The 21513-nt window shown below is 41.6% G+C and overlaps 1 protein-coding gene across 1 annotated transcript; it reads right to left on the minus strand.

Moving 5' to 3' along the window:
- Positions 1 to 1153: 1153 nt before the first annotated feature.
- On the minus strand, positions 1154 to 20920 carry cep70 (centrosomal protein 70; the record flags this gene model as incomplete). The annotated part of the gene is made up of 16 exons (XM_080754309.1): positions 20725 to 20920; positions 19876 to 19975; positions 18451 to 18574; positions 12946 to 13126; positions 12618 to 12793; positions 11263 to 11322; positions 10654 to 10753; positions 9937 to 10025; positions 8491 to 8568; positions 7738 to 7825; positions 7066 to 7218; positions 5077 to 5232; positions 4193 to 4361; positions 2352 to 2466; positions 2049 to 2128; positions 1154 to 1221 (listed from the first exon to the last, which is right to left on the minus strand). Exons 1-16 carry the CDS (start codon positions 20731 to 20733, stop codon positions 1154 to 1156), a joined length of 1746 nt encoding a protein of 581 aa, XP_080610435.1. The 5' UTR covers positions 20734 to 20920.
- Positions 20921 to 21513: the final 593 nt, after the last annotated feature.

Here is a 21513-nt window from a genome sequence, read left to right on the forward strand (position 1 = left end):
TTTGATGAGCGAGACCAGTGGTTCTCAACCTTTAGCCTTTACCCTGACGAGCACTAAGAGTTTAGGAATTACATTTTGTATAACCCGGTTCTATTGTGAAAATAGCAGATCTACATGCTCACAACGCCTTTTAGAGGTTAAAAAGGCCTTAAATTGTCACTTTAGAAATGTACAGATACCCTCTGATACACTTAAACCTTATGTTGGTTTGTTTACTGTTGAGTGAGAAAACAATGTTGCACATTAAGTTAATCATCTGGGGACCCCCAAAATAATTTGGGGACCCCCCTAGGGGTCCTGACCCACGGGTTGAGAACCACTGAGCTAGACTAGGCTAGGGGAGGAGCAGGATGATGTTTCTCTTCTCTGATATTTGGCTCAGTATGACTATGATTAAAACATAATCGTTGTTTCACCATTGTTCAGATGAATTGAGTACAAACAAATGAACCTCTTATGAGCTTTAGAGGACCAATTATTATTAGAGCACACGTATGTTATCTTCATTATTTATCTATCAGTCAAGTTCTCCTCAAAATGATGTAATCTATCAGTCAAGTTCTCCTCAAAATGACGTAAGACACTGCCTTTGTACCGACAGTACAAAGGCAGTGCCCTTAGCAAATGAGGTGCAGCCAAAGGGTAGATTTTTGTGCCCATACATGGTGTTACATGCGAGCCCACACTGTTTCGTAGGAACAGTATTTCTAGTTATATTAAGTAATCTATCACTATTAAATCTCACAGAAGTTGGCAAACAAGAAATGATACCCAGCCCTAGTAGCGACAGAATCGTTTCTTAATCTTATTATCGTAACCCTCATCATTTCAAATGTGTTTTCTTGTAATGAGCTTTCATCTCCATATTATTTCCCCTCCCCCCAAAACAAGTTGTGTTCCATTAACCATGTGAACCCTGGTACTATTCTGGGCATGTCACAATAAGCAAACATTCAGCAAACAATAGATAAAATATTCAGCAAAAAATTATTAACATCGAGCAAGATCAGTTAATTCTGCTATTGACATACAAAGTATATGTATAAAGCGATAAATGAAACAAATCAAAAGGTTGTCAAAAAATATTTTATTGAAAAAACAACAACAAAACAACAATCAAACCCAACAGAGAAAACATTCAAACAGCAAAGCTTCAGTGTTGCTGCGCGTTCAGCTTCAAGGACCTCAGAGCAGGCACGATGTCATCCAGATGATTGACTCCTGACAGGGAGAAAAAGAGTCAACTTGAAACCAGTGGTGTAAAAAAGAACTGGCTCTCAAACGTATTCATGTCAAGGACCCCCAAATGAATATGTAGATCTGAAAAGATTTTATGCAACGGACCCCCCATGAGAGAGAGAGAGAGAGAGAGAGAGAGAGAGAGAGAGAGAGAGAGAGAGAGAGAGAGAGAGAGAGAGAAAAAAAAATCTTTTCAAAAACATGTACAAGCTCGCTGTGAGCTTGTACTATCTGTAAATGGGTAAAGTGGTTAAAATGATTGCAATGTTATATACTACTTTCGCTGGGGACCCCCTGGAACCCACGAGGACCCCTGGGGGTCACCAGACCCCACTTTGTAAAGTACAATTATGAGGTACTTCTACTTTTTACTCCACTACAAATGCAAAAATCATACTTTTTACTCCAGTTTACTTTTTACTTCAGTACCAATTAAGCCCGATTTTATGCGTTGTCTATTCTAAAATAGCCGATCTACATTGGGAGTATTTTTACTTTGGTACTGCAAGTATATTCTTTACACCAATACTTTTACTAAAGTATTTTTTATTACAGGTCTTGTATTTGTAAGAGAAATTAGAGAATATCTTTATATTGTGTTATTGCTACTTTTAATTCTTTAAACACTGCTTGCCACAACACAACACAACACAACACAACACAACACAACACAAGAGATGTCACATGCCAGATCTAGGAGGGTGTGACGGTATGCATATCAGTTTGGTGCAAAGCGGCTGACATTTCCCACGTGGCCAACACAGAAACACCATAAGTGTTATGGTATTTGGTGTCAGGGAGTTATTTACCCAGGGTGTGCAGCACCTCCAAAACCAGAGAATGGAAAGCTGCAAAGAACTCTTCATGTTCCTTCACCTTGAGGATGATACTGACGCACGCACGCACACGCACACGCACACACACACACACACACAGTCAGCAACTGCTGCAGGTAGTCCATATTCACAATTTATCTGAGATTATATCGCATAATCATCAGAATTGTTAATCATTCAACTAGCGGAAATAACCCATCTACAAGCTCACAATGCATCGCGATGCAACACGTTGTGAACTTGTAGATCGTCTATTTCCGAAGATCTGCATCATACCTGTCAATGTCTCCGTCTCCCAACAGATTGCTGATCTGCAACCCAACACTGTGTTCAGGGGAGGAAACCAGTCTGGACACCTGGTTTACTATCTCACTAGAGGGTGCTCTGTCATCTGAAAAACAAAAACAGTCAATAATGGTATGTCCTGTGTCCTGCTTGTAAGGACGCCATTTAAATCTACACATAAAGTGATACAAATAAAGATAAACTAAGAAGATGCATAATTCCTTGCTGTCGGGCAGCTCCATTTTCTTTTTTTTAAATAAATCAGTCCTTTACACCCCTGTGTGTGTGAAAGCACTTTGACTAAACCTTCTAACTCTATTGGATCCTCAAACTGTCTGTCAAACGACCCAACTCCAACTTTGGAGGGAGTTGTCTTGTCCATCATTGATTATAACTAGAAGCTCGGCCTCCCTTCGGACGGCCGAGCGTCTAGTCGGCGCCCTGGCCAACTCGGGAACAATGTATATAGGGGATGAATGCCCCGCCCTTTAATGCAAACCCCATTATACCTGTTGTCATAGGATCTGTTTTGTCCATTTATGCCCATATATGGGGATATCTGTCTGTCTGCGTCCATTTTATGCCCATATATGGAGATCTCTGTAGGACCTGTATTGACCATCTGTTTGCCTGTGTCCATTTATGCTCATATATGGAGATATCTGTATCTGTCTGTCTGCATCCATTTCATGCCCATATATGGAGATCTCTGTATCTGTTTGTCTGTGTCCCTTTATGCCCATTATGGAGATCTCTGTATCTGTCTGTGCCTCCGACTGTGTTGCAGACACAGTGCTGGTTCCCCCTTTAATGCAAACCCCATTATACCTGTTGTCATAGGACCCGTTTTGACCATCTGTTTGCCTGTGTCCATTTATGCCCATATATGGAGATATCTGTATCTGTCTTTTTGCGTCCATTTTATGCCCATATATGGAGATCTTTGACCATCTGTTTGCCTGTGTCCATTTATGCTCATATATGGAGATATCCGTATTTGTCTGTTGCATCCATTTTATGCCCATGGCGGGGAACGCGCGTGCCTAATTTGAAATAGGGAATGAATGCCCCACTCTTTAATGCAAACCCCATTATACCTGTTGTCATAAGAGCCGTTTTGACCATATGTTTGCCTGTGTCCTTTTATGCCCATATAGGAACATCAGAATACGTAACCATGGCATTTTTTGTTGACTCATGTGGTGTACGTGATCTCAGAGCCTTTTATGATGTGATGTCACAATGAGTTAGCGCTTGCGCCGATTTCCTCCGGAACAGCCTGATGTCAACAATCAGCTCCGCATAAGGAGATTCCGAACGTTTTGCGCCGGTTTCGGAAAACCGCGAGTTGGGTCGGGTCGAGGCCCGGCACTGCACTCCGCGCGGCGGCGGGGAACGCGCGTGCCGAATCTGAAGCCGGTGGGACGAACGGTTCTCGAGATACGCGGATTACAAACAGACAGACACGCAGACAGACAGAGATTTGTCGCATTTATAGATAGATGACCAAGTCAGGTGGGGAAAAGAAAGTATCTCCATATTAATGGTCAAAAACCTGTTAACTCCACTTGAGCTGTATTTGGGTAAAGTGGTCATAATATGAGGATGAGGCCGTAATGTATTTTTTTGTTTTGTTTTTTCTGAAAAGTTAATATTTTGGACACATCTGGTTTCTGCCAGACAGCAGAGTATTAGGGTTTTTGGATCAGGGTTGTGAATTAACCGACATTATAAAAGATTTGTATTGTATCTGGCTTGTACAGTATATGTACCCTAGCAGGTACATTCTGGAATCTGTCAGCCACTAAGATGATGCCCCCCCCAAAAGCTACCTAGATCCAGAATGTCTCGGAGGTTTCTCATGGTGTTGGTGGTCTCCCCCAGCCTGCTGTAGACCTCGTTCATGCGTGGGTAGACGCCGCTCAGAGAGGGCACGTCGAACAGCTTCTGGAAGTGTGAAACCATGGACTGCAGCGTGTGTCTGGTGGGACTGCGCAGCACCTGTCCGGCACAAGGAGGAGGGCTTAAACACAACACTCATAGACAAGGTTATGTAAAGAAGCAAAGGATATTATCTACAGTACATCACTTCAGCAACCAGGCAAATTCCAGCTGGCAGATCGCACTGGGAGGCAGGCGAACTGGAGCCGGATGTTCGACGCAATGCAATGCAAGTCCTTCCTTTTTTATTTTGCTCCCCTTTTTTCAGCTACCTTTACTAGGTTAACACATACGTATTGTGTTGTTTTAAAAAAGAAAGAGTTTCTCATTATTTGAGTTCAGAAGAGAGTTTTCATTTTACTCAAACACACCTACCTAGAAGGAGTAAACCAGATGAAGTGATAATGTTGAGGTAGTCTCAGAGCTGTATGCATATATATATATATATATATATATATATATATATATTGAAAATAGACGATCTACAAGCTCACAATGTGCAGCATCAGATCTACTATTTTCCAAAGATTTATATACATTTTATACATTTGAAAACTTGTGAAATGGAAGATTCTGCATAATGAGTACTTTCTACTTTTGGTACTTAAGGTACATTTTGATACCAATACTTTTGTACTTTTAATTTAATCAAGTACATTTAGAATTCCTGACTTTTACTTGTAACAGAGAATTTCTACATTTGCAGTATTGATACTTTTACATAAGTAAAAAACTTTTTTCCACCACTGACTGTAGCGCAGGACTGGTGCTCTACCTTGTCATCGTCAGTGGAGATGTTCTCCAGCATTGTGTCCACCAGCAGCATGAGGTCCTCCACCCTCACAGACTCACTCCCAGCCTGTCTGTGGTTGTTTGACGGTTGCCATGGCATCAGCCTCAGGGTCAGCTTGTTCAGGGAGTCGTGCAGGTCCTGACAAAAACAGATAGCCTGACACTCAGCCTGAATTGCATTACGTTTCATACCTGAATCGCAGAAACAACATTTTAAAGCGGTGTGGCTAGCGGGTCTGGAACCAGGCTAAAAAACAGACGCACAAAAATGAGTATTGGTCATTGGAAGTCCCCCTCTGCCATTATACACATACCGAAAGCCAGGACTTAAGATATTTTAAAGCATGGAAGGGCTTTCTGTACATTTACAACTCATTAGCCCAGAATATACAGTATATACCTCAGTGTTTTGTCTGGAAATTGGGCCATTGTAAAGTGTCTGTGTCCAATAATGGGTGTGTTCAGAAACATCGTCTGCTCTGCCCTTGCCAGCAAATCAGAGTGTTTACACTGACTATTTCCCGATTATGCCCCGCCACGATCCATCCGCTGGTGGCGCTAAAAGATGCATGCGGGTCTTCTAGTATCGGGGAAATTCGGCCGCGATAATCCAGTGCAGAGATATAGCCCAAAATCAGCACAAAGCAGAGAAAGATTTATTTTCTTTTTTGGGGGGGAAACCAAAGTAAACCATCTTTAGTGTCGTTCAGATCACGTGACTTTCTGACTGCACTCTACTTTGGTTCTGCTGGGATCATTCACAGACTGCGGACAAGCGCCCCATATGCTTCCATGCCCAAATAAGGATTTGACGAACGGACTCGTCACCGGCGGTCAAAGAGTTATGTGCCGTTCACACTGAGAACTATCTATATACTATAACTATATTGATAACTTCACCATTGTATTTCTTTTTATATTTGGTGTGTACCATCCACTTCAACTTGACTTATAGTTATAGTCATAGTGCTCAGTGTGAACAGCTCTTTAGGCATTAGCAGGGACTGATCACGGGAGCGTGTCGCTGTTACTACATGTCATCTTTTCGACACCCGACTCTAACCCTCACCCTAACCCTAACCTCCGTGGGGTGAGACGCTAACCCTCCAGTCGAAATGATGGTCATTCGAAAGAGCACGATTTTCCCCTGATCACACGATACAGAACCGGCAGCGGCGATTGTCACAAGGGAGAGCATTTATTTCACTCAAATTTGCACAAAGAAATAGATATGTGCTAAGCACAAAAACTATTTGGACAGCACAGCACACATCTAGAGAGAAAGGGCGGATTCACACTGCGGTCCTGGGTGCGTACTCGAGGCTACTTGGCAGATGTTTTGATAGTGTGAAACCTGCGTACTGTCCTCCGAAACGGATCAACGCACCGACCACAAGACCACCTCCGGAGGTAGTCTCGTAGTAGTCCGTTCGATGCTTCCTCGAGAACGGTGCGCTGCAATGTGAAGCTATCGTTCCATAAACAAGGAAGTGGTGAAGCTTCTGCTAGGATACAAATAACAAGGATTGGTCCGTGACGTCATTATTAAGATACCAAGGATGCACCAGTGACGTTACTGTTATACGCTGATTACGGACAATGTTACATTGTGATGTTTCAAAGACAGTCAGCACACACTGCTTTGGTTGTGTATTGTTGTTCTGTTATTATTACAACTCAAGATAACATCAGGAACACAGTCAAACTTTATTATTCACTCTAGACTCTGTGACATGCCATTCTATAATCTCCTAAAGCCCCATAATCAACAGCACCCCCGGGAGGCACATGACCATTACAGTTGAATGAAGTGTAGCATGGAAGAATCTTGGCCAATGTGAATGCTGGCCAGCGGGGACGAGGCAACCGTTTTCAGGAACAGTTAGAATCAATTGGACTGCAGTGTGAATCCGCCCAAAGAGAGAATGATGCAGAGAGAGTGTGTGTCTGTGTGTGTTATGCTGCTCCTCACCTGCAGAGAGTGCAGCTGTTGGGACCATGTCGCCAGCGTAGGGAGAAGGCCCTGAAAATCAACCAGCTCTGATGCCTCATTGCTGGGTATCTGCCTGTGCAGCTGTAACGGAGCCCTGGGACCACTCAGGACCTCAGCCAACTCCTTCAGCAACTGAATGGGAACAACGTGTAGTAAAAGGTTCTTGCCGGGTGTTTTTATCACGTCTCATCATCATATAGGCATGGATTAAATTACATTTGAATCTCTCACGACGTAAACGTTTTGTCTAAGGAGCACACCCCACACTAGAGTTTTATAAACAATTAACACATGATTTAGAATGATCATGTTTTTGGTATTAATTCTAAACAGACAGTATGTTCCTGCTGATCTACATAGAGCCAAACAGTTGAAGAAATTGCAGGTTGAAGCTTTAACCTTTGCTTTTATGAAATATCCCAGACCAGTAAGATTTTATTCAAGAACAGAGCTTCTGAACATGCATTTTATTGCTAGTGTGATCAATTCAAATACTCTCCAATATTAAATTAACAAATATGTTATTTTATATAGAAGACATGCTGGCTTCTATGGAATCCAACTGACTGAAATCAGTTGTGGCGACTATGAACATGAGCCATGCATAGGGAAACATAATAATCTTGTGGAAGTGAAGTGAAGTCTGCTTACATGTCGATACTGGGCGCATGAACTAGATTCCTTCACTTGCTCGCTGCTTCCTACTCCCAGGGGGACAATGTCAGCCTCACTTCGTAATCTGTAACAGTGACAGCACACGGACATACTGTACATAACATGAATACTTCCTTTAGATAATATCTAAACAGTGAGCAGTACCCTGAGATATTGACCGTTTTTAGAAAAGGAGCCTGTTAGTGTATTTTTGCGTGAATTTGTTCCATCACCATTGTAGTCCATCATCATCGGTGAAAAAAAGACACATATTGAACTTAAGTAGACATACGGTATATCTGTCACACTATGACAGGTTTAGCTGGAAATACTCTTTTGGACACTTTTTTTATGAATGTTTTATCTTTCAGGGCTAATATCTAAACATTCTTCAGGTTTTTACTTTTCTACTTGTAAATATGTTGTTTGTTTTATATAGTTAGCACAGTCTGTGGAACATCATTCGCCATAATAAACATATTTTGTTTCATTATGCTTTCATGTACCAGTTTTGACAATGATGGACTACATCAGAGGACCCAAATGTGAAAACATGCCCTTTTAACAGCAAAAAAACATTTTACATAAGAAAAGGTGATTGTAATTTAAATAAAAAAACAGTGAAAGGGTCAACACCAGTGCAGTACAGTACCTAAAGTAGTACATCGTGTTGGCTATTGGTGTATAAGGATAAGGATGTGTCGTTTTTTAACATTCAGAAAACACGACAACCACCTGAGCTTTTCCTACCCGATGTTATTCTGTTTGATCAGCCTGTCCACGCGGCGGAGATGCTGTTTGTAGGACTTCACCTCTTTAACAGTGGGCCTGCACAGAGGAGGTAGTTACACTGTGAGCATCATGCTCACACAGTGGTGGAAAGTACATTTACTTAAGGACTGTCCTTAAGTACAATTTTGAGGTACTTTTTCTTTACTGGAGTATTTCCAAATTTTTATAGTCAAATATTGTACTTCTTAATGCATACATTAACCACTTCAGCCCTATTTAAACTTTGGATATTCGAAAATAGCCGATCTACAGCTTGTACTTTTACCCATACACCAATACATTTTGAATTCTGGACTTATACTTGTAAGGGCACGGTCACACCGCACTTATTCTACCTATGAGGGAGGATTCTACCAATGCATTTAAATGGGAATGCGTGGTTTGATGGTCTTGCGCATCTTTCCGCAGACATTGTGTTTATGCTTGACGGCCGGACTACACCAAGGATTTTCACATGCGTCTGTGCGTAGAATTTACTGTGTGCACACAGTGCATTTGGAAAGATCCAATATATATCAATGATATCAGCTACACCAGGCTCACGGATAGTGCAAGCCCCAGATACGCATGCTGTAAAAATAGGATTGGTTCTATTTTGTACACGCACGTATGCGTTTTGTACACAGACTCTTCAGGTCTCCCGCACAAAGACTCCTCAGGTCTCCCGCACAAATACTCCTTCCTTGGTGTAGCCAGGGGCTTTTCGCACGTGCACGGACAGCGCACGCGTGCACGCACATTTTCTGGTGTAGACCGGCCGTCAGGAAGCGACAACTGGTTGTACCTACGTCAAAGATTTTCCCAATTGTAGCCACGAAAAGCGAAATGGGATACAAATCCTACAAATGGTCTCCAAAGTGGGCGCCGGCGTCTGACGGCAAATCTTGCAAATGTCCTGTTTACTGGTGCTAGATCCCGCAAGAGTGTTGCTGGGACAGAGAATAAAGTCGACAATAAAGTAGATTTTCTCCATATTTGTGTCTCTGGAGAAAGCCATTTCAGTATGAAAATGTGAATATTGTGTGGCTTATAACGAATTACCATTACTGACACTTGCTAGTGGTTGGTGCTAATCTGCATAATCACTAGGTGATGCAAGCCAAGGCATCTGAGATGTGTTACAGACCGACGGTGAATAAACACACACATGTTGCATCCAGAACGACGCTCACACAGGGAGGGTCCTGAAAGTGAGTCACAGGTGCGTCTCTGTTTACTGGGACAGAATGCACTATTTTTTAGAATCCACTGGCTGCAACAGTTGGCCACGCACAAAAAGAGTTTATCAGCTGGCAGCCATACTTTGGTGTGACCGTGCCTTAAGAGAGTATTTCTACATTGCAATATTGCAGCTTTTATTTAAGTAAGAAATGTGAGTTCTTTTACCACCACTACAGTACAGACCTGGTTTCCAGCTCTCGTTTCAGGTGCTGCACCTCAGCCCTGAGCTCTTCCTTCTGGGCCACACTCTCTCTCAGCTGCTCCTGATACGACTTTGGAATGAAACACAATTAGAGCTCGAACGATATCAGTTTCACCAATATATCGATCATTATTTGACTCATGATGATCGGTTTCGGCAATTATGCAGCCAAATTGTTCATTTCTTTTACCTTTTAAACATTTCTTTAAAGGAGTAGTTCACCCCCAAAATGACTTTTTTTCAATTGATTACTCATGCCATGGAGAGTAGAGTTCAATAATATTTTTTGGTTTTTGTCACATTCCTAAGACAAAAATTTGATTTGAGTAAATTTACCCCCATTGATTCCGGATGGTGACCCGTTTAGAAACGGGTCACTATCCGGAATGAATGGGGGTAAATTAATTGTTATCACATTATTGTCTTAGGAATGCGACAAAAAACAAAAAATATTATTGAACTCTAGTCTCCATGGCATGAGTAATCAATAGAAAAAAAGTCATTTTGGGGGTGAACTACTCCTTTAAATATCCAATTTACAGTATAAATATGGATCGTCTTTTTTCTATTTATGAATAAGGCTTAGTGGTTCAATAGTTTTCTTGTTCATTTCATAATTAGCGTTAAAGGTTTTTTAATGTTTTTAAATATTGAAGTCTATATACTTAATCTATCAAAAACATATTTCATGGGATCACCTTTAAAATTGTTTTGAAGCTCAGACCAACACCTCCTGATTCCTTTTGACCGCTCGTTTGGTCAGACTCATCAGATGCTTCAGAGTCTCCTTTGAGGGACCTGGAGAACAAGGGTGTGGAGAAAACACATGCTGTACTATGGTCCAATTGGGCATATAAGGGCATCATGACCACATACACAATGTCCCGCAGAACAAAAGAACTGGGTGCGTAATTCTTCAAGTGATTCTCATACAGTACATGTTCATGTCAACAAATATAAATGTATTTGGCCATGGAACCCCATTTGAAAATATTTTTCAAGCTTTTCCCAAGAAGTTCATAAATAGCAGATCTACAAGCTCAACCTGTGTCGCATCAAATACCCCTGGGTGTCCCCAGAACCCACTTTGATAACAAGCGTCCTGAATGATTTTATAGTCATCTTGGATTCCTGATTCCAATACAGGAATGATGGAAATCAGTGTATGATGTTTCACAAGTGACTTCGTTTGGTCTTGTTTTAAACAAAATGAGTTATACTACTAGGCAAGTTCATAATGTATGAAAGTAAATCAAATGAAGTATATTTTTAGAGCACAAGATAAAGATGTTGGAGAGGTATCTTACTTCAGTTCGTGACGCAGCTGAATCATCTGTGTCTCATAAAAATCTACGACATCCAACACCCTGAAGACAAGAGAACAACAAAATATCGACACCCACACAGGAGGAAATAACGTCATGTTTTAACTTTTAAGTTAATACAAAAATAGATGCAGGGTGAAAAAGTTGTGAGACACACTGAAGCATATATCGTGATTATATAACAACTAACAGATGTCAACTGAACTGATATATAATCACAATTTAACATGGCCTGGAGTGAGCGATTGCTTGTATGTGTAGACCACCACCCTGACAAAGAATAAACCTGTTGTGTTGTGTGGGGATATGGGAAAAGATTAGGTTTTATTTCTTGACTTGTCTATTCTTGGCTATAGTGGTGGACAGGGACAGTCTCGTATTTCTGGCTCTAACATCTTGCCCTGTACTTATTCTTCAGGTATGACAGTGTGGAAAGAAGAGATATGTACAGTAGTTGCAAAAGCACTTTGCTTTAACTGTAAGCTTTGGGGATTCTGCCAGACAACTCATCCAGAACTAAACAAGAGTGTAGTGGACAGAGTCTGTGACATGTCAAATTGTCAATGAGCTGATCCTCTTTGTAGTAATTAAAGTGGCCTTATGTAACTTTCTTTATGAATAAAATGTCATTTTGTCCAATCTGTATGATATGAATACAATAGCTTGGGGTGGTTGTATTTTGTCTCCCTGCTCTTCTATTGAGACATTTAGATCACGTCAAAGGTCATGTCTCACCTAGACACAGGATCTGACACAAACTTTGACCTGATGGTCAAGATTCAATTCATCCCCGAGCAAGCAGCTCTATTAGCTCAATGGTAAAAATGTCAGCACTTGCACAAGAAACCGGGTTCAAATCCAGAGTAGAAAAGGAAAGTTACATGTATGGAATTGAAACACATGCCTACTTCATGTGGTATTTAATTCCACTGTCCTCATTTCACAAAAATGACAAAAGTATTTCCAAAATAAAATGAAATGAAAGAATTATATAAAACAAATCTTCACTTCCTGGGACCATATGCAATACCTTCAAGTACCGTAAATATCGTACCGCCCACACCTCCATGGAAGTTCACTTTAAATGTTTACATATAGATTTTGATTTTGAATTTGGATAATACTAAACCTTTTGGACTTTAAAGGCCTTTACCTTATATATAGACACAATCTGGTACATATTTAGATAGCCATTAGCTGGAATTAAATATAAGTGACACAAACAATCTGCTTTTCACAGCTAAAGAATTTGTTGCAGATTCAGGGGGATATTCAGATTCAGGGGGATATTCAGAAACCGACATTTAAAATATAAAATTCCAACAACATGTTCTTACTGCTGGTCTGCTGGGGAATGCTGTCGTGCGGATCTCTTGTAGATCTGTTGGAAGGCCTGCGTCTGACGGGCCAATCGCCTCTCCTCTTCCTTGACGGTGAAGTACAGCTTCCTCTGAAGCTGAGCCGCTGCCTCCGTCTCTTTAGCTAGCTTCTGTTCCAGGGCCTGGCAACGTCTCTGGATATAGAAAAAGAGCGTCACCTATTTTCATCAAATGTTCACCTATTATGAAATGCTAGGGCATTAATATAACGTAATGTAGAATAAAGTGTGTTGTGACCGTGCCCTTAAAGAGTATTTCTACATTGCAATATTGATACTTTTATAACCTGTGCATGTTGTTTGTCCTGCTGCAGTTGTGTCACATGGCCGTGCTGCTGCACAGTGCTGCCCAGGTAGCGGTCCTCCAGGTCCTGGACCTTTCCCTTGACCCCATCCAGCATGGCCTCCAGCTCTGTCACCCTCTGGGAGTGCTGGGCTGCACGGCCCATGTGCTCCTGGGTCTCCAGCCTACACATACACACGCACGCACGCACGCACGCACGCACGCACGCACACACACACAAAACACAAGGGGCTGCATTTCAAAAACTGTGCATCTCCACTTTACCCATTAAGGGCACAGTCACACCGCGCTTTTAAAGTGTTGACCTCTCCAACATGTAGTGATTATTAATCTTTTTTTTTTTTTTGAACTTTGTTTTTATTTCAGTTTTGGCAACTTGTACAAATATAATAAACATATTTTCACAACTGTTTTTTTTTTTTTTTTTTTCTTATACATTTTTCAGCTGTATACCACTTGTAGAAAAAAAAGGAAATAGAGATTATTTGGCAAAAAAGCAAACAAACAAACAAACAAACCAAAAGCACATTCGAAAAACGCACATTAGGAATAGATGATACAGTAGAACAGTGTATTCTATGTGAATATGGCAGAGGAGAGAGAGTCTAAGTGGGAAGGTATTGAGAGAGCTGGGGCAGAATGAGAAATCAAAACATTTATATTTGAGGGAACAGAAGAAGTTTGATCCATCAAAATTGGTGTAGCTGGAGTCCATCTTTTAAAGAACAAGTCCGATTGAAGTCTTAGGGCGTAAGTAATTTGTTCCACTTGATAAATTTCACGTACCTTAGCCACCCACATGTTGTATGTTGGAGGGTCCGGTTTCAACCACTTAATTGTAATACATTTTATGGCCGCTGTGAGTTGTATATGGAGTAAATATATTTTGGCTCTGCCCTCTATTCCCTCAGGTACCATTCCCAACAACATTACCATGGGATCTACATCAAAAGCTTGACCAAAGACTTCCTTCAGTGCCTCAGAGATCTCCTTCCAAAATAGTCTTAACTTGGGACAGGTCCAGAATATATGAGTGTGGTTACCAATATGTGCCCCGCAGTCCCTCCAGCACCTATTAGAATGAGTCGGTCCCATTTTAGCCATAATCACCGGCGTCCTAAAAAATCTAGTTATCACTTTCCATTTAAATTCCCTCCAAGTATTCGAATTAGTTACCAAGTGTGCTTCACTGCATATCTCTTCCCATTGATCTGATGGTATGTCTATACCCAATTCGGCTTCCCATTTTTCCTTTATATATATGGAATTGTTAGGAGACAGATCTAGAAAAAGTTGATAAAAGTCTCTAATTACCCTCCTCTCCTCATCAAATTCGAATATTAACAGAAGTTCTTCTATTGGGGTGGGTTTCATGGCATTCTTCCAATCTTTATGATTTGTTAAAAAGATTATTAATCTTTTAATAACAGTAATAACATGTATTCACATTGTATTTATCCATTTATCACATTTACAGCCAAAGTGTGGGATCTGTTTGAAACAATACTGTCTTGTGTTAAATGGTCGTGTACAGGGACAGATCAATATGCATGCACACCCAAAAGAACAAGTGTGGTGCAGGAAGTAAATCCCGTAAGAAGCCTAAAGTGTCACTAAAGATAAAGATATCGTTTTCAACCCAAGCGGATGGTAGTGTCACTCCACACCACAACGATAGCGCCGACATATTGATGTGAACGCGGACATATCATTATAGTTTATCATGCCCGGTGGGAATGACGCTTTAAACAACAACAAACACAGCATATTTATTCCATACTTACATACCATATTCATACAAAAAAAGATAAGAATAGTGCAAATGTTTTACTAATCGAGTCCAGTTGTTCACGAGATTAGCTCGAGACACACAGACCCTCTTCCAGTCGACATGGAGTTGGACCCTTGGGGCCATGACGTGAAAAATTAAGGCTATAGCAATTCCAAAGTGTTGGATTAGGTATTTGTTGTGACCGTTAGGTCGCAGTTACTTGCACTCCTATACTATCCAAACCTCCACCGGCTGTCCGTCCGTCCGTCCGTCCGTCCGTCCGTCCGTCCGTCCCTCCGTCAGTCTGTCAGTCACACGTCACACTTTTGCCCTGCTCATATCTCCGCAACCGTTGCCCCGATCCATGCCAAATTTTGCACACACACTCCTTACCTGCCAAACTACAGAGCTCCCCCGGAGCTCTAGGGATCCCCAGGTCCCTGGGGGACCCCCAGGTGTAAAAAATGACCAAATGTGCAAAAATGACCAAATGACCACCCCAACGGGGCTGCTCACGGGGAATTCCTGGGGACCACCGACTCCTGGTGCTCCAGAACGGATGCAAAAGTGGTGACGCCCCCAGTGGAGAACCCCCTCCACTGCAGCTCACATAAAATGCTGTAACTCGGGCTAGGAGCGTCCGGGAGAGCCGGGGCCGGTACCTATTCGTCCGCCAAGGCGGCGCGGAGACCCCACCCCTCATTTCTCACATGGCCCTCTTCTAGCGCCACTATGAGGCCGATTCTTGCAAAACACATTTTTGGACACTGCTCCTACAATTTTTGCCCTAAAATCACGCAAATCGGTACACAGTATGTCTACACTCATTTCATCAACTTGGATCTGTCCCATATTGCGCCACCTTCAGGCCGATTTTTAAAACACATTTTTGGCCACTGCTCCTACAATTTTTGCCCTAAAATCACGCAAATCGCTACACAGTATGTCTACACTCATCTCATTAACTTGAATCTGTCCCATATAGCGCCACCTTCAGGCCGATTTTTAAAAACACATTTTTGGACACTGCTCCTACAGATTTTGCCTAAAATCACGAAAATCGCTACACAGTATGTCTACACTCATGTCATCAACATGGATCTGTCCCATATAGCGCCACCATCAGGCAGATTTTTTCAAACACATTTTTGGACACTGCTCCTACAGATTTTGCCCTAAAATCACGCAAATCGGTACACAGTATGTCTACACTCATCTCATCAACATGAATCTGTCCCATATAGCGCCACCTTCAGGCCGATTTTTAAAAACACATTTTTGGACACTGCTCCTACAGATTTTGCCCTAAAATCACGAAAATCGCTACACAGTATGTCTACACTCATGTCATCAACATGGATCTGTCCCATCTAACGCCACCATCAGGAAGATTTTGGAAAAAGCGACCAACGGTCGATTATCTCCCGATTAGGGAGTCTTACTGGTACCTGTGTGTGTGAAGCTTGTGGCATGTCTATTTAATAATGCAGGCAATGAGGCATGCTGACAGTGACCACCTGGCCTCCTGTCATTCAATCATGTTGGTATGAGCCGAGTAGCATAGTGATATGTAACTTCTCCTTCATTCAGGGCAGGACTGAGATGGCCACCTAAAAGCTCAGGTCCAGTGGTTTGCGAGATTAGCCTTGGACAGACAGACAGACAGACAGACAGACACACTTCTAGACAGCCTACACTTATGCCTTGCTGAGCACAGCAGGAACTGAGCACATTTTTCTCTGCTAAATAACTGCTGTTGTTGAGTATCTTATGAGTATCTATGTAATGACACCACGTCCAAAACATGAAATTCAACAAGCTTCAGCCAAGTTTTGAATTAAAGGGTTTTGGTGCTCAACAACAGTAAAGGACACGTATAAAAAAGATAGGATGTCTTACCTGGGCACTTCAAATATACTATCTGACATTTTGACAGGCGTCTTTCTCAGTCTTGACTCTGAGGAGGATGCTTGTCAAAACGTCAGTCAGTCAGTCAGTCAGTCAGCAGAGTGCTCCAGTGAGTCGTTTTGAAGTGTCCGGGTTAAAAGATCTTAACACATATCTATACTATAATTTTGCGAATGTCTGAGTGAGTGAGTGAGTGAGTGAGTGAGTGAGTGAGTGTCTGTCTGTCTGTCTGAAACAGCGTTTCTCCTCAGTGGCTGGAGCAATTGATCTGAAATCGCATCACCATTAGCATATGAACACACCTAACATAACTGTGAAGCCCGTTTGTCACTTTCACAAATCGTATGCTGTATATTAGCATTTTTATGGTGCACAGCCTGTTCAGCTCAGCCTGTTGTCAGGGTTACGGTCCGTTCCTCCAGGCCATGGGATCCCATAGCCCCACACACACCTCTCTCACAGTTAGGAATGTTGCAGTGAAGTCTCTCTCTCTCTCTCTCTCTCTCTCTCTCTCTCTCTCTCTCTCTCTCTCTCTCTCTCTCTCTCTCTCTCTCTCTCTCTCTCTCTCTCTCTCTCTCTCTCTCTCTCTCTCTCTCTCTCTCTCTCTCTCTCTCTCTCTCTCTCTCTCTCTCCATGGGTCATGCATGCACCGGGTCATCTTCCAACGGGTATGGAAAAAACTATGTGGAGACAGTAAGTGCATACATCCCCATACTTCTATTCACCTAATTTTGCTGTTAAATTATTTGTATCCATCATAAATATACACTCCTCCATGGGCTTCTCCTTACATTATGATGCTCCCACATATTCTCACGCATGCACCAGTTACAGTAACTTGGAGCACATATCTTTGAACGGGTAAGGTCTAGTTTTATATTAATTTATGGTAAATGAGTGTGAGAAATGTTGCATCTGGTCATGCGGTTACACTGTGCACACGGCCACATTTGTAATTGCCACCACGCTGTGCAGTGGTGTAAAGTAACCAAGTACATTTACTTATGTAATGAATTTTGAGGTTTTTGTATTTACTTTAGTATTTCTAATTTTCAAAATCCTACATTGCAGTATTGATACCTTTACTTAAGTAAGGAATGTGAGTACTTTCCCCACCACACACACTGTGCTGTGTTGACACTAAGCACAAAGGAACACTGCCTGGGGGAACGACAGGTGACAGGTGGTTGCTTCTGCTTTAGGTGCCGATCTCATTCCTGCACTGGGCCAGGGAGATGTATAGCTATGCCACTCCACTCATACCAACATGATTGGATGACAGGTGGGGCCAGGTGGTCAGCACGCCACCAAGCCTGCATTATTAAATAGACATGCTATGAGCGCTGCACACCCAGGCACAAATACCTAATCCAACACACTCAAGTTTCTATAGCTTTACCTACACCATCTTTGAGTTTCAAGGCAGCTGAAAATGCAGCTTGATTTGAGAAGTCCAGTCCCTAGAGAAAAAATATATTTTTGGGAACACAATTCCAACATCCATGGTTTCTAAAGGGCAACAGAAATATCAGCTGGAGAAGCATATTATAATGTTAATATGAGATTCTCACCTGAAGGTTCGAATAAAAATAAACACGCCGCCCTGTGTGAAGTGAGCAGTGCTTTTTATGAGTTCATTTCATTAAGCGTCCCACAAAGCTTGGCCATTGAGCTAAGTGTGGGACAGACATATATACATACATACTGAACAGACTAAGTCAGATGTAGGAGCGGTTCGCACCGCTCAAAAAATACTTTTTGCCTATAATGTCAAGGCCGACATAAGGAGGCCAGGTAATGCATGTTTACTTGAGCTGGTTGTTGGACTGGATCAGCTCCTGGATCAGGTCTTGTCGTCTCTCAGAGTCTGCCAGCATCGTCTTCAGAGTAGCCCTGATCTCACCAGCGGTGTCCTTGTCCAGGAGAACCAGATCTGGGGTTTAAAAGTAATAGTGTGACACATCACAACAATGTCAATGATTATAACTGTCACAGACACACAATAACTTAGCATAAGTGGCCGTTGTTGACATTTAAGATACATTTACGAACAATGAAGCAGCAGTTTTGGATCAGGTCCCACTTTAGTGGACAGATGGGTGGGCTGTGTGCATTTTCTGAGCATGTTTATTTTAATGATCAATTGATTGTGTTTCGGCTCAGATCAATCGAACTAACATAGTATACTTTAAGTTCCTAATAGTTCCTAGTTTAAGTATGAAAACAATGAAAACTCACTTTTCAAGTTTTTTAAGAATTCTGACAACATGACAAAGAAATGTGCTCTTTATTTTATTTATTTATATTAATGTTATATTATCAATACAATCTTAGTGTTTTGATAATTATTTGAGGCCTACTTTCCATATCCTCATGGCTCAAGGTTTCTTAATTGCTGCAATTAAAATAAACAAGTGAAGAAGCAATATTTTATGTCGAGGACATAAAAACACAGCAAGCTAGGTGTAATGTGAAGTATTAGATGTCTTGCAGTGAAAGACTAACAGGATGATAGGACAAGTTGCCTCCGCATATGACACGTTATTATGCATCATCATGCTTATAGACATGTAATGAACAAAATAGGTGATGTTTTACTTTCATATTCGAAGCAAACTGAGTTGTGTTGCCTTAGTAACCACTTTCTAGTCCAACAAACAGCTGCTATAGTTTGTCTATTACTGTTACCCTGGTTACATGCAGCTTAAGGCACTGTTTCCCAAACAGTGGGTCGGGTCCCATTTGTTGGCCACATGGACAATACTTATGTAGAGCAGTGGTTCTTCTCCAAGTGGCAAGTATTGTATGGGGTAAATATTGTATGGGGGTCCCCTGCAGGGGTTGTGACACTAACGGGTTGCCTAACTGCCCGTGGCAAGTAAATAGAAATGTTGTGCATAGTGGAGTTTGCTTCCACATTGCCCGACAGGCAAGTGCATTCCATCTTCATTAAATAATATTGGCTATTCATGAAGAACAATATACAAACTAGTAGTTTCACTTGGTTTTACAAAGTGACTATCACCAATCTGCATGTATCGATTGGATTTAACATAAATTTGTTCTACAATCGTACATTTTACCATTATTTTATATTGGACGATTTACTTTGTGCAAGTAGAACATGACCTGTACTTGACAGACAGGAAAGTGCCTCTGAGAACTTAGTGTCAACCCCTGCTTGACATAAAATGTTTTCAGATTCTTTTTGCCAAGGATGCATAATATTCTTACCTGCAAGGTTCTTATTTTCCACAGGATCAGTGAAACACACCGGCTTAAATCCATGATGCTGGAGTAGCTTGTTGACAGAGTCCCATTCTGTCTGCTCCTGCTACAAAGACAAGTTCAAACAAAGAATAAAGACATTAAGATTCAACACGCAGTGCAGCAGTATCAATAGCAAACTGTACCTGGAACTGTCTATAGGTCCACAGATACACATAGGTCTTGTTGTCTCTTGCATGTAAAACACCATGTGTGTTTGTGTTGTCCATTATCTGCTCTCTACTCGGAAGAAGCAGGCTGGCAGACCACCCTCTCTAGCCTGAATCTGATCATCTTCAGCAGTGCATCACATCACTGTCTGTCTGCAACCCCCCGCCCAGCTCCTGTGCTGTGCTGTGCTGTGCGTGTGTGTGTGTGTGTGTGTGTGTGTGTGTGTGTGTGTGTGTGTGTGTGTGTGTGTGTGTGTGTGAGAGAGAGAGAGAGAGAGAGAGAGAAAGAGAGAGAGACTAACCGCACTGGCATTGTTTTATGTCCTTTGTACAAGGCAGTCTTGTACTTCTGTTTATGTGGACATAAATAAACATTTAAAATGTGTGTGTGCGTGTGTGTGTGTGTGTGTGTGTGTGTCTGACAGAGAGAGAGAGAGAGAGAGAGAGAGAGAGAGAGAGAGAGAGAGAGAGAGAGAGAGAGAGAGAGAGAGAGAGATACCGTAGATAGATAGAGAAAGAGAGAGAGAGAATGAGAGACGTGTGAGTGTGTACTTGTATACCCGTGTCGTGAGGGGACAAATACAAATATTGTACATTCGGTTCCCTCGCTGAGTCGCTAAAAATGTAATAAATGTGTTATTATTACCTGTTCCATCGTTTTGCTGCTTGGCTGCAGGTAACTTACTAACGTTCAGTTCAAACAAAGACCGCGATCAACATCCACGCACTGCATCATCACATTGTTGTTATCAACACTTCAAGCAGACTGTCTAGTTTTCGTTCAACTCGCAGAAATACAAGTGTCCAACATAATATAGCCTATAGCTATTTTACGTTTTTAAACTAACCCAACTGACTCGTCTCTTCCGTGTTTCAAACTGTGTTGTTAACGACGTCACGGAAGGAAGTTGACCAATAAGACGTGTTTTTGGAGACGCAGTGAGAGTTTCTATTCCGAATTTACCAGCGTTATCTGGTCTAAAGCCCGCCTACTATATCCGGTTATTTCAACGCCCACATACATGCACTCAGTGTTTCTGTATCCGCTGTAGACCAATACCGGATGTGCGACATGCAAAGTGAAACGCACTCTATAGGTTCTTCAGGAGAAGAACTTGTGGACTGTGGAAGTAAGTATTACGTGATTATTTATCATTATCTTCTTTGTTTCAAGGCAATTCAATTTCAAGGCACTGTCAATGAATATGTAGTAAACAGTCTTGTCTTTTTCTTTTATGTATCACAATGACATAATAATCTATTAACAAATGAAATCACATGTGAATCATGTGTCCAGTCTCTTACAATGAATCTCCCACACAGGTGTGCAACTTTGTACTGTTACAATGTAAATCTGTCCGTCAGGAAATTATTTCAATGATTAGCCTATATATGTTACTAATAATGCAAACTATTTGTAACAATATAGCATTTC

Source organism: Nannobrachium achirus (assembly GCF_963921795.1).
Source record: "Nannobrachium achirus genome assembly, chromosome: 23".
Lineage (NCBI taxonomy): Eukaryota > Metazoa > Chordata > Actinopteri > Myctophiformes > Myctophidae > Nannobrachium > Nannobrachium achirus.